The 20882-nt window shown below is 32.3% G+C and overlaps 1 protein-coding gene across 9 annotated transcripts in view; it reads left to right on the top strand.

The window, feature by feature from the left end:
- Window positions 1-20882, top strand: part of LOC148612734 (uncharacterized) — an 83287-nt gene that overhangs the window by 14311 nt on the left and 48094 nt on the right. For 7 of the 9 annotated variants that reach the window (XM_088594411.1, XM_088594408.1, XM_088594416.1 and 4 more), the window contains exons 4-14: window positions 917-1021; window positions 1698-1774; window positions 2804-2927; window positions 4882-5007; window positions 5804-5835; window positions 6448-6583; window positions 8214-8285; window positions 9268-9363; window positions 10016-10057; window positions 12914-13033; window positions 14088-14180. In XM_088594411.1, coding sequence (XP_088450537.1) covers window positions 917-1021; window positions 1698-1774; window positions 2804-2927; window positions 4882-5007; window positions 5804-5835; window positions 6448-6583; window positions 8214-8285; window positions 9268-9363; window positions 10016-10057; window positions 12914-13033; window positions 14088-14180 — 1023 coding nt within the window. The remainder of the gene's footprint in view (window positions 1-916; window positions 1022-1697; window positions 1775-2803; window positions 2928-4881; window positions 5008-5803; window positions 5836-6447; window positions 6584-8213; window positions 8286-9267; window positions 9364-10015; window positions 10058-12913; window positions 13034-14087; window positions 14181-20882) is intronic. The other 2 variants (XM_088594412.1, XM_088594415.1) reach the window with 1 other exon arrangement.

Below are 20882 nucleotides of genomic sequence, written 5' to 3' on the forward strand. Positions count from 1 at the left end.
TAAAATGTGTGAGAAGTGTCGCAAAAAATCTTGTTAATTGGTCTCACCTTTAGATATCATTATATTAGTACATGTAGGTTTTCAAACACAGCTTATCTAAGGTTATAAGTGTAAGGTTCTTGATATAAATATTTAATTTACGGACTAAATATGCAGAAAATATACCCAGTACTGGTTATTTGCCTTTGAAAATTTGCTCAAAACTTTTTCTCCCAGTGCAGTGAAGGAATTTTTTTACATCTTTAAGCACCAATTTTAAAATTTCAATGATTGTTCTGATGAAGGATATCTGTTTTCTGAAATTTATTGTAATTTTTAGCATGATTTGGCAGTGGTGTACATATTGAAACAGTTATTTCATTTTGGTTATGTTCTGCCTCACTCTCAGTGATTCATTGCCTCACAAGGACATGAGACTAGTATTGGTCAAATTTCACATAGTGGAAATCATGTTATAGTATGGCGAATGTTAGTCGGGTTGGGAAATCATTTTCTGAACACTTTAACCAGCAACTACTAATCACAGCCTCTTGATATTTGGTATCGAGCATCAAGTACAGGTCCCATATTGTGGGCTCTGATTTCAGGCCTGACAGACATCTTGTTAAATGAAATTCAGCCATTTCTGTTTTTGTTCCATTTTTGACTAGTTTAAATATAAAATTCACAGGTGGAACAATTATCATACTGTGAAAATACTATTGTTTGTGGGGTACAAATTTTTCGCGGTTTTCATGGGAAGGCCAAACCATGAAATTTGATTCCCAACAAAAAGATTTCCATTCATGTGTATACTGAAAACCTCAAAACCACAAATTTAAAAATCCACGAACTTGTGTTTTTTCCCTAATCCATGAATTATACTTTCCCAGTATTTAAGAAAATTGTATCAAAATACCTCTTTTCCATTTACTAGCAATTAACAGAACTGAAGAAAGAAAATTTCAGTCTGAAGTTGAGGATATATTTCCTTGAGGAGAGAATGCAACAGAAGTTTGGAGACAGTGACGTGTTCAAGACAGTAAGTAATAAGATCCCAATCTGCCTGGAATTTTTTATAGCAATTTGAAATACAGTGACAAGGATTTCAACACAAATATAGCTAGGCTCCTGAGTGATTTAAATAGCTAGGCTCCTGAGTGATTTAAATAGCTAGGCTCCTGAGTGATTTAAATAGCTAGGCTCCTGAGTGATTTAAATAGCTAGGCTCCTGAGTGATTTAAATAGCTTTTTAGGTAGAAATTTATCCTACATTATATCAGTGTGCCCTACTTTTTTACCATAGAACACCTGTATGAACTTTTGGACCCTGTCTAGCTGTCAGTTATAACAATCTTTTCATAAATGACTGGGTTATTGACAACTATTCAAATTTGAGAAACAGTCATGTCAGTGTCCGAAAGATAACATGGAAATTTTGAATTGCTGTTAATAAGTCTGCTAAAATTATGTATACTTTTCACTTAATTTTGCTCATAAAAATATGAAAACAAACTTGATTTAAATTAATTTTGGTTGTATACATGTGTGTTATACATTGTACAATAAACTGACTCTTTATAGTTATACACCCACCTACTGTTTGTTTTGGAGAGGTTTCAGACAAAATGAATAAAATAAGTAAAAAAAGACTCTTGTACATGAGTATAATCTTTATTTATTTGTTAATCATACATCATGTTTTGTTTTCTTCACAGAATATAGAGTTAAAAGTTGAATTAGAAAGTGTGAAAAATGAATTAACAGATAAACAGGAACTTTTAAAGAAAGCTTCGTAAGTTCATTTTATTGATATATTTATTAAGGCTTAAGATTTTTAGGGTTGAAGAGAGCTCTGTAAATTCTTTTATTGGAATCAATTTAGACGAGATTTGTCGCATCAGTTTTTGAATGTGTGAAAACATGATGTGATAAAATGACAATTAAATGGCCGAAACCATGATTCACATTGTCTGGATTATTTTTTTAGCTCACTTACAGTAAATGTATGTGAGCTTGTACTATCTTTATGTTTTTCAACCTGTTCGCTCTACCTTTCTGTCTTTTTTGTACTGTTACCTCAAACTTGCTTTACTCAATGATTTTTATACAACAAATCAATGTAGGGTTCAAATTAGAGGCAGTCAAAGGTCTGGGATCCTCAATTTTTGACCTATGACCTTTGACATTCCATTTATCTTGGACTTTCAACTGTATTTATTACACTTTGTTTATGTCATCTGGTTTTCTTCCAGTTGACCCATAGAAAAAGTCTGGTACCTTCTACTCTTAAAAATAATGTTAGTCCCCTTACAATCCTTCTGAGGACCAAATGCTGTTAACGAATGTGGCTTCTGTCTCCAAGGGGGTGTTTTTTTTACTGCACTTTCAGGGTTCTCAATAAGTTTAGAAGTAGGTGGCACCATTGAGGGCCCTCAGGCCCGAACCAAGCACTGAATTGATTCTATAACTTCCCACATACAGAATCCGTGATACAGAATCAGTATTGCGTTTGAACAAAAAATAGATCATGTCCATTACAAAAGCGCCAAATTAATCACGATTAAAGTTTGTTTATTTGTACTGCCGATCATGGCAAAAAACAAAAATTAAGTTATCAAGGAAACTAATCTGTATTAAAATAAACACCACAATCGAAGGTTTCTGATGCAATTATTCATGTATGAAACGTAAAATAATCGAACATATTTTTTTTTTAATTTAATTTTTTTTTTTTTGACCAACAAAATAGCCGGCACCAATGTCAAAGTAAACGGTGGTTGCCGGCACATATTGAGAGCCCCGAATTTGACTTGAATTTCAGAAACGCTATGGAAACTATGTCAAAACAACATGAGACTGAGCTTGGTACCATCAGAGAGAAAGTAGAAGACGAGTTCCAGAAAAAGTTAAAAGACTTAGCTGAAACACTTAACAGTAAACAGCAGGTAATGAATGTGGTAGTAGACAAACATGGGAGAACATTTGAAAAACAAATGAATGAGACATTTTTGTTATCCCATTGCTACAAGGGGTTGGAGGGCATATATAAATGGTATGGGTCCATCTGTCATCAAATACCTATAGGTAGGGGGTTTGGATCATTATGACAACTGCCCTAGAAGAAAAAGTTAAAGCGTGACCAAAACGAGTTAAAAATTGGTAAAATACTATCAATAGTCTGGGAAAAACTTTCCAAATTATACTCCCTCTGAACTGCCATAAAAAATTTTAGCTACAGGCCAGCTAGCATAGTATCTTCTCTGAGACAGGTGATTTTGCAAAAGTTGCTTTCAGGTGTGCACTGAAATTATTACAAGGAGTCCAAAATATTCCAATCATTCTTTATGATTTAATTTTGAATTCAACAAGTAAACCCACAAACAACATTATATACATCATAATCACATGGTAAAATTACATTTGTTAAGGAGGTAGACCTAGGGTAAGGGACACAACTCTTACAAATCATTGCAACATTTGTATTCCACATTTTACATCAATCTCATGTAAGCATCAAAGTAACTTGGACTAATTTCATTCTGTTTCAAATGAAAGCTTGATAGGCTTTGGTGAAATTGAATATAATACAGACATATCACTGATTTCAAGAGTTATTTCCCTTACCCTAGGTCTCCTTCCTTAAGTTATGAAAAAGTTATTGTAGGTTCTCAGGCACTAACGCAGGGGTCACGCTGGGCTTCGCCAATGTCGCAATTTGTGATTTTTTATTTTATCTGGCGACAAAAATAGCCAGGTGGCAATTTTCTTGGCGCCTAGGTTTTGTATATAAAAATTGACAGGAAGTCTATCATCTGGTCAGAGTTAATTGATAATGACCAATTTACGACTGAAGGCAATTAAAAGTAGTTAAACCAGGCGACCGTGACCTACAATATCCTCATGGAAGGTGTCAATCAAACATATTATTGAGCCAATCAAAACTCTTATCATCTGGTCAAAGGTAAACACAATAAAGGCCATGTGCACGTGGCTACATACAGGCTTCACAGCCCTGTTTAACCATGTAGTACATTCGGAAACAGACTTACCTAATAACAGAATAAATTAAATCTAAAAATGATTATCCCATCAGGAAGTGTCTCAAAACACTTCGAAATGAAAGAATTGATATAAGAAAATGGATGACATTTGTTTACACTTTTGCATGTGACTTTTTTGGCGGGAAAATCGGTAAACAAATAGAATGGGGATTCCCAAAATCTAATTAAAGAAATGCTGTTCAGATATCAAGATAATTAAACAGGAACACAATGGCCATGGTACAAAATGTAGTTTGCTAGAAATTTTATCACTTGAAAAAAAAGTTTGTTAAAAATATTTAAAAAAAATCAAATTATATTGTAAGATAAATTGGATCATTAAGGACAAAGGTGAACAAAAATGTTTTAAAATCAGGGACTAAATGAGAATAGTAATATAAAGTCCATGATAGAAGTAAAATACCTGTTTCTGGAGTAGTACTTTATTATTTTATGCATATGAAAGTGACAGACTAGAGCTAAAAACCTGCTTTGAACATGCATCAAGAGTGAATCTTGTGTACATGTATGTCATGAATGGAGAGGTTTTTTTGATAATTCATCAGTGGACTTAATATTGTTATAATATTTTTAAAAAAAGTGGGGTTTTTTTGGCACCCTGTGGCTCAAATTTCTGAAAATATGCGACAAAAAATATCTGGTGATTTTTCTGGTGACAGAATTTTGGGAGCCAGAGCAGCCCTTGCTAACGCATCCCTAAAACCCTCCTGTGTCAGTCATTTTTATTGAGTCTGGTTTGGACAATGGTTTCTGATTTTTATAAATTTGTCATTTGGATAGTTTGCACCACATGCACTGTATGTGTCAAATTTTACAAATATCAAGGTTCTATTTATAGGAACTGGACCATGCTAAGAAGGCATTAGATGGTGCTGCCAGAGAGGTTGAAGAATTGTCAGAACAATTGGCAAAGTCACAAAACCAGTTTGCTGAGCAAAGTCACAAAGCACAGATACAAACACAAGTATGTATGGGTTGAATGCAATAGATGTTATTTCCTAATTGGGAAATCTGGAATTTTGTCATAATTATGGAGTCCTACTGGAAAAAAACTGGTATCAAAATAAACATATTCATTGAGGAAAACTTTTGTCTAAAATGTTGTTGGCCTTCAAGAAAGGTCATAATTGACACCTTTTGTCGATAGTTAGAGCATTGGTAAGCTGTAAGAATCTATTTTTTATTTTAAGTCCATAAAAATGGTTTCTTGTGTGAAAATTTATTTGATTTATTTTCAGAATGTTCCCTGTGTAATAAATTTCAGAAATTCACACACTCTTGGACTTTCTCGTGCCAAAATGTCACAACACAAATATCAATTCAGTGATCTGTTATGTGACATTTTATTGTTGAAAATAGCAATAGATTATTAAGAAAATCTGTAGTATAAATAGGATAATAAATTGGTTATTTGTAATATCCAAAGTACAATAACTTGTCAGGGTTGAAGATTTAACTCATGCGCTAAACACTCATTAAATTAAGGCATTCTTCAGCACTTATGATCATACTTCTGTTATTTACTCTTTCCAGTTAGTTATCCTATTGTCATTCATGTGAAGTTTCCAGTTTTCATAAAACAAAAAACAAAAAACATTTAAGCTTTCTGAAGATTTTCTGTATTTATCATTAATATATTCCATGTGAAATTAGCAAGTGCAGGTATTGATGCCTTTACGTTTTATTTTCACTACCTAAATCTTATGTTTCACTGATCATTTTACTGAATCAACATTTATAGACATTATTATTGTTTTCAGGATCTTAGGGATGCATTGGCAGCAAAGGAAAGGTAAAAGTCTATAGATATCACATGAAATTCAAACTTGGAATTAAGGAGGTAGACCTATGGTAAATCTTGAAATCAGGGATATGTTTGTATCATGTTTTAATTTCACCAAAGCCTTTCAAGCTTTCATTTGAAACAGAATAAAATCAGTCCAAGTTACTTTGATGCTTACTTCAGTTTGATGTAAAATGCTGAATACAAACGTTCCAATGATTTCTAAGGGTTGCGTCCCTTACCATTGGTCATTAGTGACTCGCACCGACAAAAATACACTCATGTACATGTATCATATGTATTATCTATGATGGTTTATAACTCATTTAACTTATTTAAGTTTTTGCTGTCTGATAGCGTACATATAGTCTATAGAAAACAGTATGTACAATATATTATTCTAAACTTAAGCTCAGGATAAATATTTTGCAGGATTTATTTTGGCGATTGTTTTTTTATTGCTGAAATATGGCCAAATTAGCACCCTACGAAAGTTACCCACTTTACAGTGGATTGATTGATCAAAATTAAAAGATTTTATGTTTGTTTAATATGAGACAAACAAATGTAACAGAAACTGATACTCTGTAGTAATTTTTTTTCTTCTTTTTTTCATTGTAGTTCTATTGTTGAATTGAGGAAAGATAAACAGTTACAAGCTGAGAGTATGGACAGACTACAACAAGCCAAAGATGAATTGGATGATAAGATTGAAAGAATGGAGAAAGAAGTTACAAGAAAAGAACGAGATATTGAGGTATAGTATAGCCTGTAATAGTTCTATACAGATGACAGTGAAAGTAAGACTCTCATGTCTTTAGAAAAACGTATTAAGCAAATTTTACCACTGTTATATACTTTAACTTTTGTGACATAACTTTGATCTTTAGATTTTTTGAATAGTTAGCTCTTTTTGAAGACCAAAATGTTTGTTAGAAGTGGGGTAAAGATAACACTTTGGTTCCCAAGACATTTTTCTTGACTATCAATGATGGAGTGAAGATTTTTTGGTCCCCTGACGCTACATGTTGCTTGTTTTTTTTTATTTTTTATTTCCCCTTATTAGTGATCTGTTTTCTTTTACATAACCTATAGCCACTAACAAATGATGAGGGAAATGTTGCATGTTTTTATTTGCTCAATATAGCAGTAAAAAGGGGCAAGAGCCACTTTTAATGGATATATTGAAAGGGAAGGCTCAAGAAGCAAGAAATCATTTTTAGTTGGCCTCATTATGTCATGACATCAAAACTGAAACCATAACCAAAAAGATGATTTTAATCCACTTCTTATAAAATGATGCATGCAGAATGAAACAGTCTATGTTTGCATTGTGTAGTAATGTTCATTTAAAGTATGTTGTGACAGCATCACACTTTATTCTATCATTTATTATTAATCAGGAAATTCTTTTCTCTTTGTTATGAATCTTGCTTGAATATTATAGTGATACTTGTTCTATTTTATTTACTTTCACAAACTTCTTTACATTAGTGTAATAAACTATATGTTGTGGCATGATCTGTGTCTTTAGATTTAAATATGTAAATGTACTTGTATCTTGAATATCAGCAAATTTTGAAGTTGAGACAGAAAATATCAAAATGAGCCCGATATGATGAGATGTGATGTTCTGGCGAGACCTTTGTATCTGGGTTGTTCTGTTCATCGGTATTGGCACAATCAATTTGAAATAATATTGATTCGCTGAGTAACACACTCAGAAAAGATATTACCCTCCACTGTCTTGGGTGACATATCTACCTCGTGTGTTACTTTGGTGTATCACCCTCAACTGCAGGCAATATGTGTTATATTATATTGAATACCTTTTTTAATACATAACACTTCATGCACATGTGCATAACCTTTTAGAAACTCAGGTACCTCATATATAGTGAATATCAAGCTGGAATGTAGTTTACAAATATTTCAACATTTGGCAGGGATTGACACTAACAGTAGTCCAGTAGTCCTCTGCCACCATAATTTTGGAGAGGACTACTTAAAAAATGTTCATGGTAGTCCTATAAGTTATCTAAATTTAACCTTATTTTTCATAAGATCTAAGAACAGAATCGTCATTATCATCTGCGGACTACCTATTTAACCTCTGAAGTAGTTCTGTTGACCACCAAACAAATGATGTTAGTGTCAAACCCTGTTTTCAAGAGGGAAAAGACCAAAATAAGATATAATGCTCATCTAATAGAAATTAGTGATTTTTATACAATATTGTATAATATTGTTTTAAAATCACAGCGGTAGCCTGAGATAGAAAATATTGGGCAGCAAGAACAATGGAAAAACAACAAAGTTCCTAATAAAATAATAATATATTTTTACTCTTTACAAGGCCATGTATTAATGATTTTTTTGTTTGACAGCAATTGGCATCAGTGGTACATGAAAAGACATTTGTTGATGGGGAATCTATTTTGGTCAATAATCACTTGCAGGTCTGATATTTGTGGTGATGGTGTTGGTTACCTCCCTTTAATTGAATTGCAATCAATTTGCAATTCTCCTGTGCATAGATGTGCAGTTTTGGTGGTAGATTGTAGATATTTATCGACACACTTGAATGAATACACAATAGATTTCCATAGCAACACCTCTAATGTCTATAGTTCTAATTAAGTTTTTCTTCATGAAACTCTATGATGGTGATGGTGGATTTTATGTCTATAGTTCTATATATGCTTTCCTATAATACTGTGAAACATGTTGAAACCAAACCCTGAATAATCTGAAAACCTGTCTAAACCAGGTCTAAATGTATTTTGAACTTTGGCAAACCAAACAACAACAAACAAGATAAAAAACACTAGATTTTTTGCTTGCTTCTAGATTGTCAAATCAAACCAGTTTTAAAGCCTTAAGGGTTAGGTTTCGACTGATTTCTCTGTTTAACATTTTTCCATGAACTTTTTTAAAATACGTCCATACATATTATTTTGTTGCTCAGAAATAATTCATGCACACATACACACACATTAATCAATTACACACATTTCTGGTTGTTAACAATTTTCATTATAAATTATCAGGGAGTCAAAAATGTTTTACTGTTTATTTGTTACCGGCAGGTCCTAAAAAACAGTTATATCCATTTTTATGAGGCTCAGTGTATATAATTAATGTTACACATACTTTTGAAATAAGTAAAAAACAAGGTCGTATGTGAATAACTTTTTTAACCAGAGTAAAATATAGTAGAACTTCAACAATATTTTCAAAAAGTAAGTTAAAAACTTCCAAGTACACAACATTTTAATAAGCTTTACTTTAAATTTAAAACTGTATTCATGAAAGAATAACCTTTTTAGATGTATTGCCAATATAAATTTATTAAAGGAAGACTGCAAAATAGGAAATTCTTGCCAATCTTTGATTTCTATTTTACTGAAATCTAATATTACTGGTTTATTGTGTTTCCAGGATGTAGTTGACGATCAAACAGAAAATATGAAGAAACTGAAGTCTGAAGTTGATAGATGTAAACAGGAATTGACAAATAAAGACAGAATGATTGGGGTAATGATGATTGAAAGTGAAAGTGAATACAAAGTTGTTATTTTTTTTAATTATGTTCATTCGCTTTTCTTTCTCCTGTCAGAATTTTTTTTTTTTTTTTGCTCTTTTCATTTTCGTAGTGGACATCTCAAGACACTCAAAATCCTAAATAATATATTTGAGTTTAATAGAGAATGAGATTACAGCTTATCCTTGGAACTTCAAGATTATAGTGTCTAAGGGTTCAAGATATTCAGAACTGTATACCCATTACATAAAATGTTAAATGTGTTACTGTTAGTCGTCTTCACTTGATTGTTTTTTTTGCCTTTGCCTAGCTGGCTCAACTAATTACATTGATTTCGTTAGAATGGTATACAGGCAAAATTATTTCACATGTTTTTCATATGAATTTCATATGATTTTCACCTGAATTGAGTAAATAATCTTTGTGTTTGCATGAAATTCATGTGAATTGTTTACATGAAATCTGTGTTGTGTGAATTTCAGGTGAAGCTTGATTAATGTGAATTTCATTTGAAAAATATTTGCCTGTGTAAATATTAAACCATTCACTGTTCTGTTAAATAACATTGAACTCTTGTGAAGAAAGCAGACTATTATGTGGTTATCTGTTAAGTTTGACAGTCAGATTTTTATTTTTTTCCCCCAGAAACTAGAAGACTTGATGAAAACAGCAGCACAAGACAAAAAGGTAAATTAGAGTGTGCAAAAAGTATAATACAAATGTACCAATCCAGTTCACTTGTGAATGTACTTTTTGGCTATGTTACAAATGTTATTAAAAATAATGTCAGTCTATTAACTGACGTAATGGTGTACATACTATGATTTGGTGTACATGCAGTGATAGTAAAGAATTTTTTAAAGAGTTCAGATATTTATACTTTGGTTAAGGTTACGTCATCGTGAAAATAGGTTGGATTAAAAAAAAATGTTTTTATTGTAACCTTTAATTTTGCAGGGAGTGCTTTTTGACTGAATTCTTAATAATCTCATAGTACATGCAGGCCTTTCATTAAGAGGCAGTACCAGGTACTTTTACCCTCCTAGGCTACTGAAAGGTACCTCCTGAATTTTAAAATTTGATACATTTTTATAAAAGAAAATGATAAAAAGTATCTCCTACAAAAGCAAAGGTACCTGCATTGCAAAAAAGTTAATGAAACCCCTGTACATGTATTAGTTTCTACTTCACATGAACTCTTGACCAATTTCTGTCTGTAAATGCTGAACCTATCCTGTGTTCTAGCTTTTGACCTTTAGACTCGTGGTACATGTTGTCTGATTCTAATTCACGATGGTAGATGCATACTGTCCAAATTTTGTAAAATTCAAAACCATTAACTAAATTCTTGAGCACATACCTATACTCGCAAAAACTATTAGGCCAATAAAATTAGTCTTGTATCCTGCTTCCAGTTTGATAAAATGGAAGGGAGGCATACCCGTTAACCTTCCAGCATTAAGGGAGACTCCAACAAAATCAATGGAAAATTTGGAATCAGCCAAATAAAAAATGTATTAAAGATTTGTGAGGGTTTTTAGTTAAAAATTATTTTTTTTTCTTTAGTGAGAAATACTTAATAATTGAGATTTACATAAAAAATTTGCTTTTACATAAAAATCTCCCAAATGAGACATTGTCAATGGGAAACTATTCCAAAGACTTACAGGTATGGTCTTATTGTCAAACAGAAGTAGACTTTCATTGTGTTCCTTGGTCACTGTATTTCTTGTTCGCTTGGAAACCTTAAAACTTGACTTGGGCTGTTTTGGCCTAAAAAGATCTGTCAGCAGTAAATTGCTAGCTGCTTATTTCTTTCAAATTGTCAGAATGTGAACTTAGGTGTAAGGAAAAAAAATGTTTCATAAAACATAATATGACTGTCATGCCTAAAGGTCAAATCATGAGTAATTGTCATCATTATCAACTTCATTCATCAATTATACCAAATACATTCATGATGTTTGTACAGAAGTACTAAATTTTAGTCAGGCATGTGCTGTTGATAAATCCATTCAATCTTTACCGTATTTTTTTTTCAATCATATCTATTTCAGAAACTGTGTGTCAGACTTATCATTGATTCACATTTGTCACATTGTTCATCCTTCATTCTATAGATATTCCTCATTACCTACCAGTCGGTGAGATGCTCATGTTTACATATTATATACACACAAATGTGCCACATATGATAATAATTATGACAACATATGGTAGTCAATTATGTATGTTTGTCATATGGTTCTTATATGTAAATATTGGCTTGCCATATTACTGAAGCATAAGTTAATCATATGTAAACTGAAACATATGCTTATCATGTGTTATCTGAAGCATATGTTAATCATATGTAAACTGAAGCATATGTTAATCATATCATGGTTGATTCATATGATAATCATATGTTGCACTTCATTTAATTCACATGTGTGGCACAATTGGCTGTGATATATACCCCTTAAATACTGTACTTCCAAATATTTGTATCTTTGTTTTTGGATAATATATATTTTTGAAGTTTTTTGACAGCCATAAAAAAATTTTGAATTTTAAAAAAAGTGCTATTTTTCATTTTGCAAGTGCATATTGATCCTGAAGTCACTACAAAATGCAGGACACATTTGTTTATACAGTATTAAAGGATAACCTTTTTTAAGTGTGCAATTTTGATACAATGTGAAGCAGTGTGGAGCACTTGAAAAAATGCCTTACAAAGTTGCATGGCTTATTTAAGTTATCTATAATTCACATCACTTGGGAAAATATTTCTGACTCATTCATACTATAGAAGTCAATGTAGTACTCTTTAAATCACATAGGGAAGGGGTGTGGAAGACCAAATCAGAATTCCACCATATTATTTGGTTTTGATATTTCAATATTGTAACTGTATATTGTATGATCAGTATGCAACATTGAGTAAAATTCACACCCTTTTTATGCCAAGTGGTTTTTTGACAGAGAAAATTATTAAAGGTTATTGTATTCATGTAATTTTGACTTCGTGGACACCTCCCTTCAGCAAGAGTAAAAGTTTTATAGGACAAGTTTAAATTATTGTGATTACAAATTAATCAGATTTGTTTTCAAATATTTGATTTACCCTGCCTGGAAATGGGAGATAATCTAAATTTTAGTGGCTTATTATGTCCTTTTGAGTAATTTTACAGTGTATTTTATAGAGAGTATATCATGAATGAATGAGACCAAGGGGAAAAATATTTGCTGAACCATGCCTACTTATGTAAAAAAATCTCTAATCGAGGTTTTCCTTCAACTTTTCCTCAACTCAAATTTCCACGAACTAGATCACATAGAATTAAAGATTTGTAGAAAAACTCAGGAATTGAGGAAATTTTCAACTTGAAATTTTTATGATAATTTTCTTTTCTTTAACAAAAAAATTCTGAAAGCAAAAGATGGTAGATTTTTATTAGTGGAACATTCTCTGTTTGGTTTTTGATCAAACTCTGCATTTATACTTAAAAATGTATTCATATTTTCGATTTATTCAGTGATTTATTTTTTTGACATATACAGGATCTGGAAGAAAAGTTGAAGGAATTAGAAAGTGCCTTGGATGAAAAACAGCAAAAAATACAGACCAGAGATAAAGGAATTATTGGTATGAGGTCACTGATTTTGGAGAAAACTAAAGAGGTTTGTAGATATTTTATTTTTTAGAACTTATAGTTAATGTGTCACAAGCAGAATAAATTTTTAGCTTATTTGTTTCTATGTAGCTGCCTGTTTAAGTAGTAGTCTTTGTAAGAATCATGCAAAATGCCTGTTTAAAAACTTTTACTGTTTTGACTGAATTGTTATTACTGAGGTTATTTATCTTGTGCTCAGTTTCACATGATGTTTTTTTAAATGAATTCTTATGACTTAGGATAATTTCTTTGTGAAATTGACTACTGGATTTTTTTATTTTGGACCTGGTTTTGTTTGGTGTAAACATATTTGGTTTTTCAATTTTCTTGTTTGCTGTTTCCATTCATAGTTAATTATGGTGGTATATTTACTTATTGTTGTATAAATTCCATGTGACTATATGAAATCATCCACTGACGTACATGTAATGGAGATTGAGTGACCACTGGTCAAAAAAGATGTTTCAACTTCTCTTATGAAGTATCATGCACAGAGCTTTTTGATATATTTACAAGGCTCATCTTAATCATTTTACTGCAAAATTTAGCATGCAGGCAATAAAGTATTGTTCTTTCTTAAAACCAGGCAGGGAGTAATTCTTCAAATCTCAGAATATTCAATGAAATTGTTCAAATACATTTGTTACATCCTAAAACAACTCTTCCTATCTTCTTAAACTTGGATCTGCTATATGTCATGAAATGCTTTTTGACTGGTTATAGTGTTAAATTTTCTCGTACTTTTCTGTAGTTGAGAGTAACCAAATTTTAAGTGTTAATATCTCCACCCAGCTACTTCCATTTGCATTTTTTTAAATACAGTTTCTGTTGGATTACTTAAGGATTTCCAATAAAAAATATTTAGAATTAAGAAATGCATAATTTATTAAATTATAAGCTTCTGCCTGGTTTTAGGGCAGAGCTACACTTAAATATCCTCTTCACAATATCATTATGTCCGTAATAAGCTATTAGTTTAGTTCCAAAGTAGTTTGATTTGTATTAGATGATTTATGCCAACATGTTATTTTTAATGGAAATGACCTTTTTTTGTATCATAGATTGAAGATCTATCGAAGAAATTAGAAGACAGAGAGAATGAATTGAAGACTCTACAAAAAGAATACCAAGACATGAAGTTGGAAAAAAGCAAGGTATATGTAGTATTCACCTTTCTTAGCTGCATGGTCTTGATTGGTTTACAACCATTTAATTTGAGTTCTACATTTGTATTAGGTTTGTTTTTGTCACTTTTGTGTTATTTACTAATCATTTTGTGTAAGCTAAGTGTGCATAGTCATGGGACTTTCAGATGTTTGCCAATTGTTTGTCAGACAGTTAAATTGAATTTTCATAAAACTAGATACAAAGTAAAGTTGGAGTTGTTTTTTTTTAAACCATGACCTTACATGAATAGTTAGCGGTTTTGTGGGCAAAAATCTTTTAGATTTGTTTAATTTAGTGGATTCCACTTAATCATATACCTGATAAATGCATAGAAACTCAAAGAACAAAAACATTTTTCATCTTGTCCATGTACAAAATTGCATAAGGTAAACCTAAAATAAAAAAAAATCCTTTTAATTGCATGAATATTTTTCAAAATTTACTCAAAGATGTACATGTACCTTAATGGGTAAAACAATAATACATCATTAGTGACATACCTCAGTTTTCTTAAGAAATTTGTTTTACAACAGTGTTTTCCCTTATAAAGGCAGAAATCCAGTAGACATGAGAAAAGAATATATTCCTTTTCAAACATTTAAAGCTTAGAACTCCTGTAGTTTGTTGCTTTGAAACAATGAACATATAATTGAAGTTGTCAGAATGCTGTCTGAAATGAAGATTTTCTTAAACTGTTCAAGTGTCTTTTATATTCCGATCTAGAGAACATGACAGTTTTATATGTTCAAGATTATATCATCAGGGGTTATCTGGATATTTTAGGAAATGCCTTATTTAGGCATTTTTGGAAAATATTACTGACAAATTTTGCCATTTGGGAGTCAAAATTAGGGAGGTAAAATAAAAAATTTGGGAATTTGATTCTGATATGTTTTAGGAAAGGGTCCTGTAAACTTACTGTATGCAATAAAAATCCATACACAAAAGTATCTAGAAATGTTTTTGATCCAGTTGTACTGAAAACAAGAACAATGACTATGTAAGTGTTTTATGAAAAAATTTTTAAAAATATTTATCTATATACTGCTTTAGTATTTACTATTTGATTATGTCAAAGTAATCTTTCTTAATTATAATCCATTGTAATCATGGTATAGTTATAGATAGTTTCATTGTTCCATTGGCTATTTTTGACACTTTTAATCAGGAATAAAATGATTAAATCAAAATATAGAACAGTTCCATATTGAACATGGTGCTTTGAAAAGATATCTTAAAAATGCTAATTATTGTCAATTTAAAGGCAAAAGTTTATGCTCCTTTAATTTAATTTTTCACCTGTAGACCTGAATCAGGTTAAATTTTCTCTTGTCTGTCCATCAGTCCATCTATCCATTATGCCATCTGTCAGAATTTTATTACACCTATCTTGACTGCCAAGAGAGGGTATGATTTCATATTGAATATGTGGCGTTGTTTAATTTATACTCACTTGCGATGTGTCGGATGCCACTGGCGGAGCAGGACGTGCTTACTCTTACGGAGCACCTGATGTCATTCTCAGTTTTTTGAGGGAGTTGATATTGATAGTGGTTTAGTTTTTTTGTTTGTATGTATGTGTGTGTGTGATGTCTTGTTAGCTCTCTTTGCCTTTGGTTAGGTGAACTATTGCCATCACTTGGCGTCCATTATTGTCGTCCGTTGTTAACAATTTTTCAAAACTCTGACACTTCTTAACCAATGGGAACCAAACTTGGTATGAATGTTCCTTAGGGTGTCCTGCATAGAACTAGTGTGGGGATTTTTGATTTGTTGAAAAACATGACGGCCATTACTAAAAAATAGAACATAGTGGTCAGGCAGTAGTTTTTTGCATATATATCCAAAACTGTTAGGTTTAGCCAAATTCTGACTTGGGTAAAAGTGTTCAGCATGATAAGATCTTTCTGTGGTCCAATTTTTGTTTCCATCCATTAAGCCATGTTGGAGTTATTGTCCTTTTTCAACATTTTTTTGCTATTTTTAATGTTATTTCTTTCAAAAATCTTCTCCTCTGATACTACTAGACCAATTTGAACCAAACTTGGTATGAATGATCTTCGAGGTATTCTGCATAGAAATGATGTGGGGATATTTGAATTGGTGAAAAACATGGCCTCTGTTACTAAAAATAGAACATAGGTGTCGGAGAGTAGTTTTTCGCATACATCTCCAAAACTGTTAGGTTTTGCCAAAGTCTTTCTATAGCTGAAATGTTCCTTATTATTAGGACTACAAAAATCTTCATGGATAAAAGTTGTCAGACAGCTCCTTATAAAGAGTTAAGCCAATATTTTGAAAACTTTGATTGGTAGAAAGAAACTTTCAATTGCTAAAATGATCCATATAAGACTCCTACCAAAGTTTTCTTGAGTTAGAATTGTTGAACAAATTCTTGTTAAATTTATTGCCCTTGAAAGGCAAAATTCAACCAGGTGAGTGATTCAGGCTCCTGGGAACCTTTTCTTTTCCTTACCTGCAGTTTTTATGTAGTATATATTTTTTTGGGTTGGCTACATTGTGAACGTAGATTGTCTTTATTTTATTTGTTCACATTCTGGTCATTATTTGGGAGATTTTGATGTATTTGAATTATCCCACTGCTGACACTACGATATTTTTGGGCTGATATTTAGATTGGACATACATGTACATTTTGATTAATGGTGGTATCAACGTGACAGAACAAGATTAAACATAGCACAACAACACATCCAATATGTTCAGCTCTCATTTTTCAGTATGAAAAATATTGTAGGATCTGTCCTGATAGGTGCCATTGCTAATTAGTCCCTTAAGGATGTTCACTGTTCATGTTTGGCCATTTTTGTCAGATTTTTGGAGTCCTTTGTTTTTATCAATTTCATAGTATTCATAGTTTTTTGCTAAGTGACCCCCATTTTTCTTTTCTTATTTCACAACCCTTTGAAAGCCTTGTTATTATTTAACAGAGCAGCTAATATCCTTAATGATATTTCCTTAAAGTTGTATCAGATCATGCTCTGTTGGTCTGTCCATCATACATGCTTTGCTTTATACCCCCTTCTGCAAACATCCTGTTATTCTGTTGGTCTGTCCATCATACATGCTTTGCTTTATACCCCCTTCTGCAAACATCCTGTTGCTCTGTTGGTCCGTCTATCATTCATGCTTTGCTTTATACCCCCTTCTGCAAACATCCTGTTGCTGTGTTGGTCTGTCCATCATACATGCTTTGCTTTATACCCCCCTTCTGCAAACATCCTGTTGCTGTGTGGGTCTGTCTATCATACATGCTTTGCTTTATACCCCCTTCTGCAAACATCCTATTGTTCTGTTGGTCTGTCCATCATACATGCTTTGCTTTATACCCCCTTCTGCAAACATCCTGTTGCTGTGTTGGTCTGTCCATCATACATGCTTTGCTTTATCCCCCCCCTCTGCAAACATCTTGGTGCTGTGTTGGTCTGTCCATCATACATGCTTTGAATTATACCCCCCTTCTGCAAACATCCTTGTGCTGTGTTGGTCTGTCTATCATACATGCTTTACTATATAACCCCCCCTTCTGCAGGAATCCTGTTGCTCTGTTGGTCTGTCCATCATTCATGCTTTGGTTTATACCCCCCCTTCTGCAAACATCCTGTTCCTCTGTTGGTCTGTCCATCATACATGCTTTGCTTTATACCCCCTTCTGCAAACATCCTGTTGCTGTGTTGGTCTGTCTATCATTCATGCTTTGCTTTATACCCCCCCCCCCTTCTGCAAACATTCTGTTCCTCTGTTGGTCTGTCCATCATACATGCTTTGAATTATACCCCCTTCTGCAAACATCCTTGTGCTGTGTTGGTCTATCATACATGCTTTACTATATAACCCCCCTTCTGCAGGAATCCTGTTGCTCTGTTTGTCTGTCCTCAAATATATTGAGCACAATTTCTCCTAAACCCCTCCACACATTTCAATGAAATTTTATAGGCTGGTTATGCCTCATATTATACTTGCAAAGGTACATAGTTACATATCATTTGTAAATGTGAATGATGATTAATGCTCAGTCTCCGCAAGGGGAGAGAATCCAATTAAGGGTTTAACATGTACTGTGAAAGTACTTAAATTCATGGATACCAATTATTGTGGATAAGGAAAGATACACAAGTTTGTGGATTCTTGAACTGATGGGTTTTGAGGTTTTCAGTGTACACATGAATGGAAATCTTCTTTTTGTTGAAAGAAAAACAAAACATTAAAGGAAGGTTTCTATGAATTTTTGGGGATTATAGCCCTGACAGATTTGGAATTATACACATTTTGTCTGATTGTTAGACAGAGAAGTACTTAATTTCTTCTGATCAGAAACTAATCTTGTGTCAGACATGTTATCACAATCAATATTTTGAGCTGTATCAAGGTTGAATGTTGTATTTATACTTTCCTGGACTGTTCAGGTTTTTTTCACACATAGGTAAAGGGAAACTAAAGAATTTGCAAAGCTGGGGGTTTCTCACCATTAAAAAATGATCCAGAAATAATTTATCTACCCACTGTCTGTTGATTAATTTACTTGAAAGTCAACCTGTTACCAGATTTCTTAGGACTAAATACATCTATGTGTCAAGGATATTAGCTTCTCTGTTTAAGAATAAAAAAGGATTTCAAAAGGTTGTGAATTTTTTTTAAGATCTAGAATAGCTTAGACCAGTATGAGTAAAATTAAATGGTGTGTCAGCAGGAATTATCCTGGGATGGACCATTTCAATTTTTCAGGAAAATATGATGAGGTAGAATTAAACTGGCTAGGCCCCTAGATAAGGTACCATAATAAACTGTTTATTTGTCCCTTATGACATTACTAAGAGATTTCTAGCCCATTGAAATTTTGCAAGGGGCCATCTTTTTTCATAGACTCCTATATAAAAAGACCCATAATGGTCTAAGGCCAGGAAAACCCCCGAGTTAGTGTGCTTGTTTCTGAGATATAAGCATTTTAAATTTTGGCGGGAAAAGGATTTCTCTAGATTTTGCATACTTTTTGTTTTAGTAGGTTTTATCCATAAAACAAACCTTAAAGAAGTAACAAGGATTTTATAAAAACTTCTCAAACAACATTTTAAGGTGTGTTTAATGAAACAATAAAAATAAAAATTGGGGGGGGGGGGGAGGAGGTCTCTGGGCACAAAAAAAATGATGCTATGAAATGGATAAAATCAGAGGAGTCCAAAAATTAAACAAATATGGCTAATCATGACCAGTGAACATCTTTAAACAGAGGGATTGGAGTGCTACAATGTCCCTGTTGTAAACAAGTGGTAGAGAGAATTACTAAGAATCTTCTTAATCCCATATTGGAAATATAAGATTTCAACATATAGTTTATGCATATATTGTTTGCATTGTTCTCAGTAGTCTGTCTTTTAAAAATGACTCCTTGACTGACTTCAATTGAGGCCAATTTGTGCTTTTAATACTATTTAATCCTATCATGTTTCATATACTGGGGTAATCCCCATTTTATCAAAACTGCATTGTCATTGGTCAGTCACCAGCCAGTCAAGAAACTAGATGTTTTTTGTTTTTGTCATGCAGGGTTTTATGAATCCAATTGAACTGTCTGTATATGGTGCATACTGTCATTGCAGTTTTTCTATTAAGTACCAATCCTTTTAAAATGCAGACACTGTGCCAATATTAGAGGTGACTCATGTCGTAAAAGAAAAAAAACAATGAACCAACAATGCTTTTTCTGCATACAGATCTGTACTTTGGAGAAAACAAAAACATGCATCTCTTACATAAAGCAACCAATTCAAGAACAATAACTCTGGCAGTGTACCAATCTCATTTTTACCATGGTGACTGACAGAATCAATAAATGTACCTGTTTTTGAAATCATAGCTATTTCTGGTGTCTTATGCATATTTGAATTACAGATTCAAGTATTTGATTTTTTCTTTCCCATTTAGCTGGTGAAACAGTGCTCCAAGTTTGATGTAGCCATTATCTGAAAGTGTAATATTCATTTTTGGCATTCTAGTGTTTGATTTTTGTTACACAGGGATATGCTTGGATATTTTATTGGCTACTATCTTTCAGAATATAGATTCAGGAGTGGGTGGAAATTTGTGTAATTAACTAAAATCAGACGCAAATGGACATATTCCTTTGCTTTCATGTACTCTAAAATCCAAATGCTCATAATGAATTTCTGTTTACAAATTCTATAGTAGGTGTATAGAAACTTTTAAGTATGTTTGAATGAATATTTGAGTCTGTTTGGGGAAGCATTTAAGTCTGTTGATAGAAGGCTTTTGACATTATTGTTTTGTTTGTATTTATTATGCTACTAATATCTTTGTAAAACATTGTTTTCATTTTGATGAGTTTTAATTTGTGTAAATGCATGAGGATTTATTTAAACATTTGAAAGAAGGGAGAGTACATATACTTCAAGTAGATAAACAAATGTTTGTCTATAAATTATTGTCAAAAGACAGTGTAATTTGTAAAATTAAATTTCAATTTCATAATCTTCTAGTGCACTAACTACTAGTTGGAGGTATAATTCTGTTTGTCATTATAAGGCACATTATAAGGTCAGTAGCACTAAAAATTCATTCCCATAGAAAGGTTTAAAAAGAAAAAAAAAACTTAGGCAAAAAATAAAATTAGAAATAAATGAAAGAGTGGAAGTAAAGGAAATCTTTCAATT

The sequence above is a fragment of the Perna viridis genome, chromosome 7 (genome assembly GCF_037379345.1).
Source record: "Perna viridis isolate PV_CMFRI_1.1 ecotype Kerala chromosome 7, ASM3737934v1, whole genome shotgun sequence".
In the NCBI taxonomy this organism is placed as follows: Eukaryota; Metazoa; Mollusca; class Bivalvia; order Mytilida; family Mytilidae; genus Perna; species Perna viridis.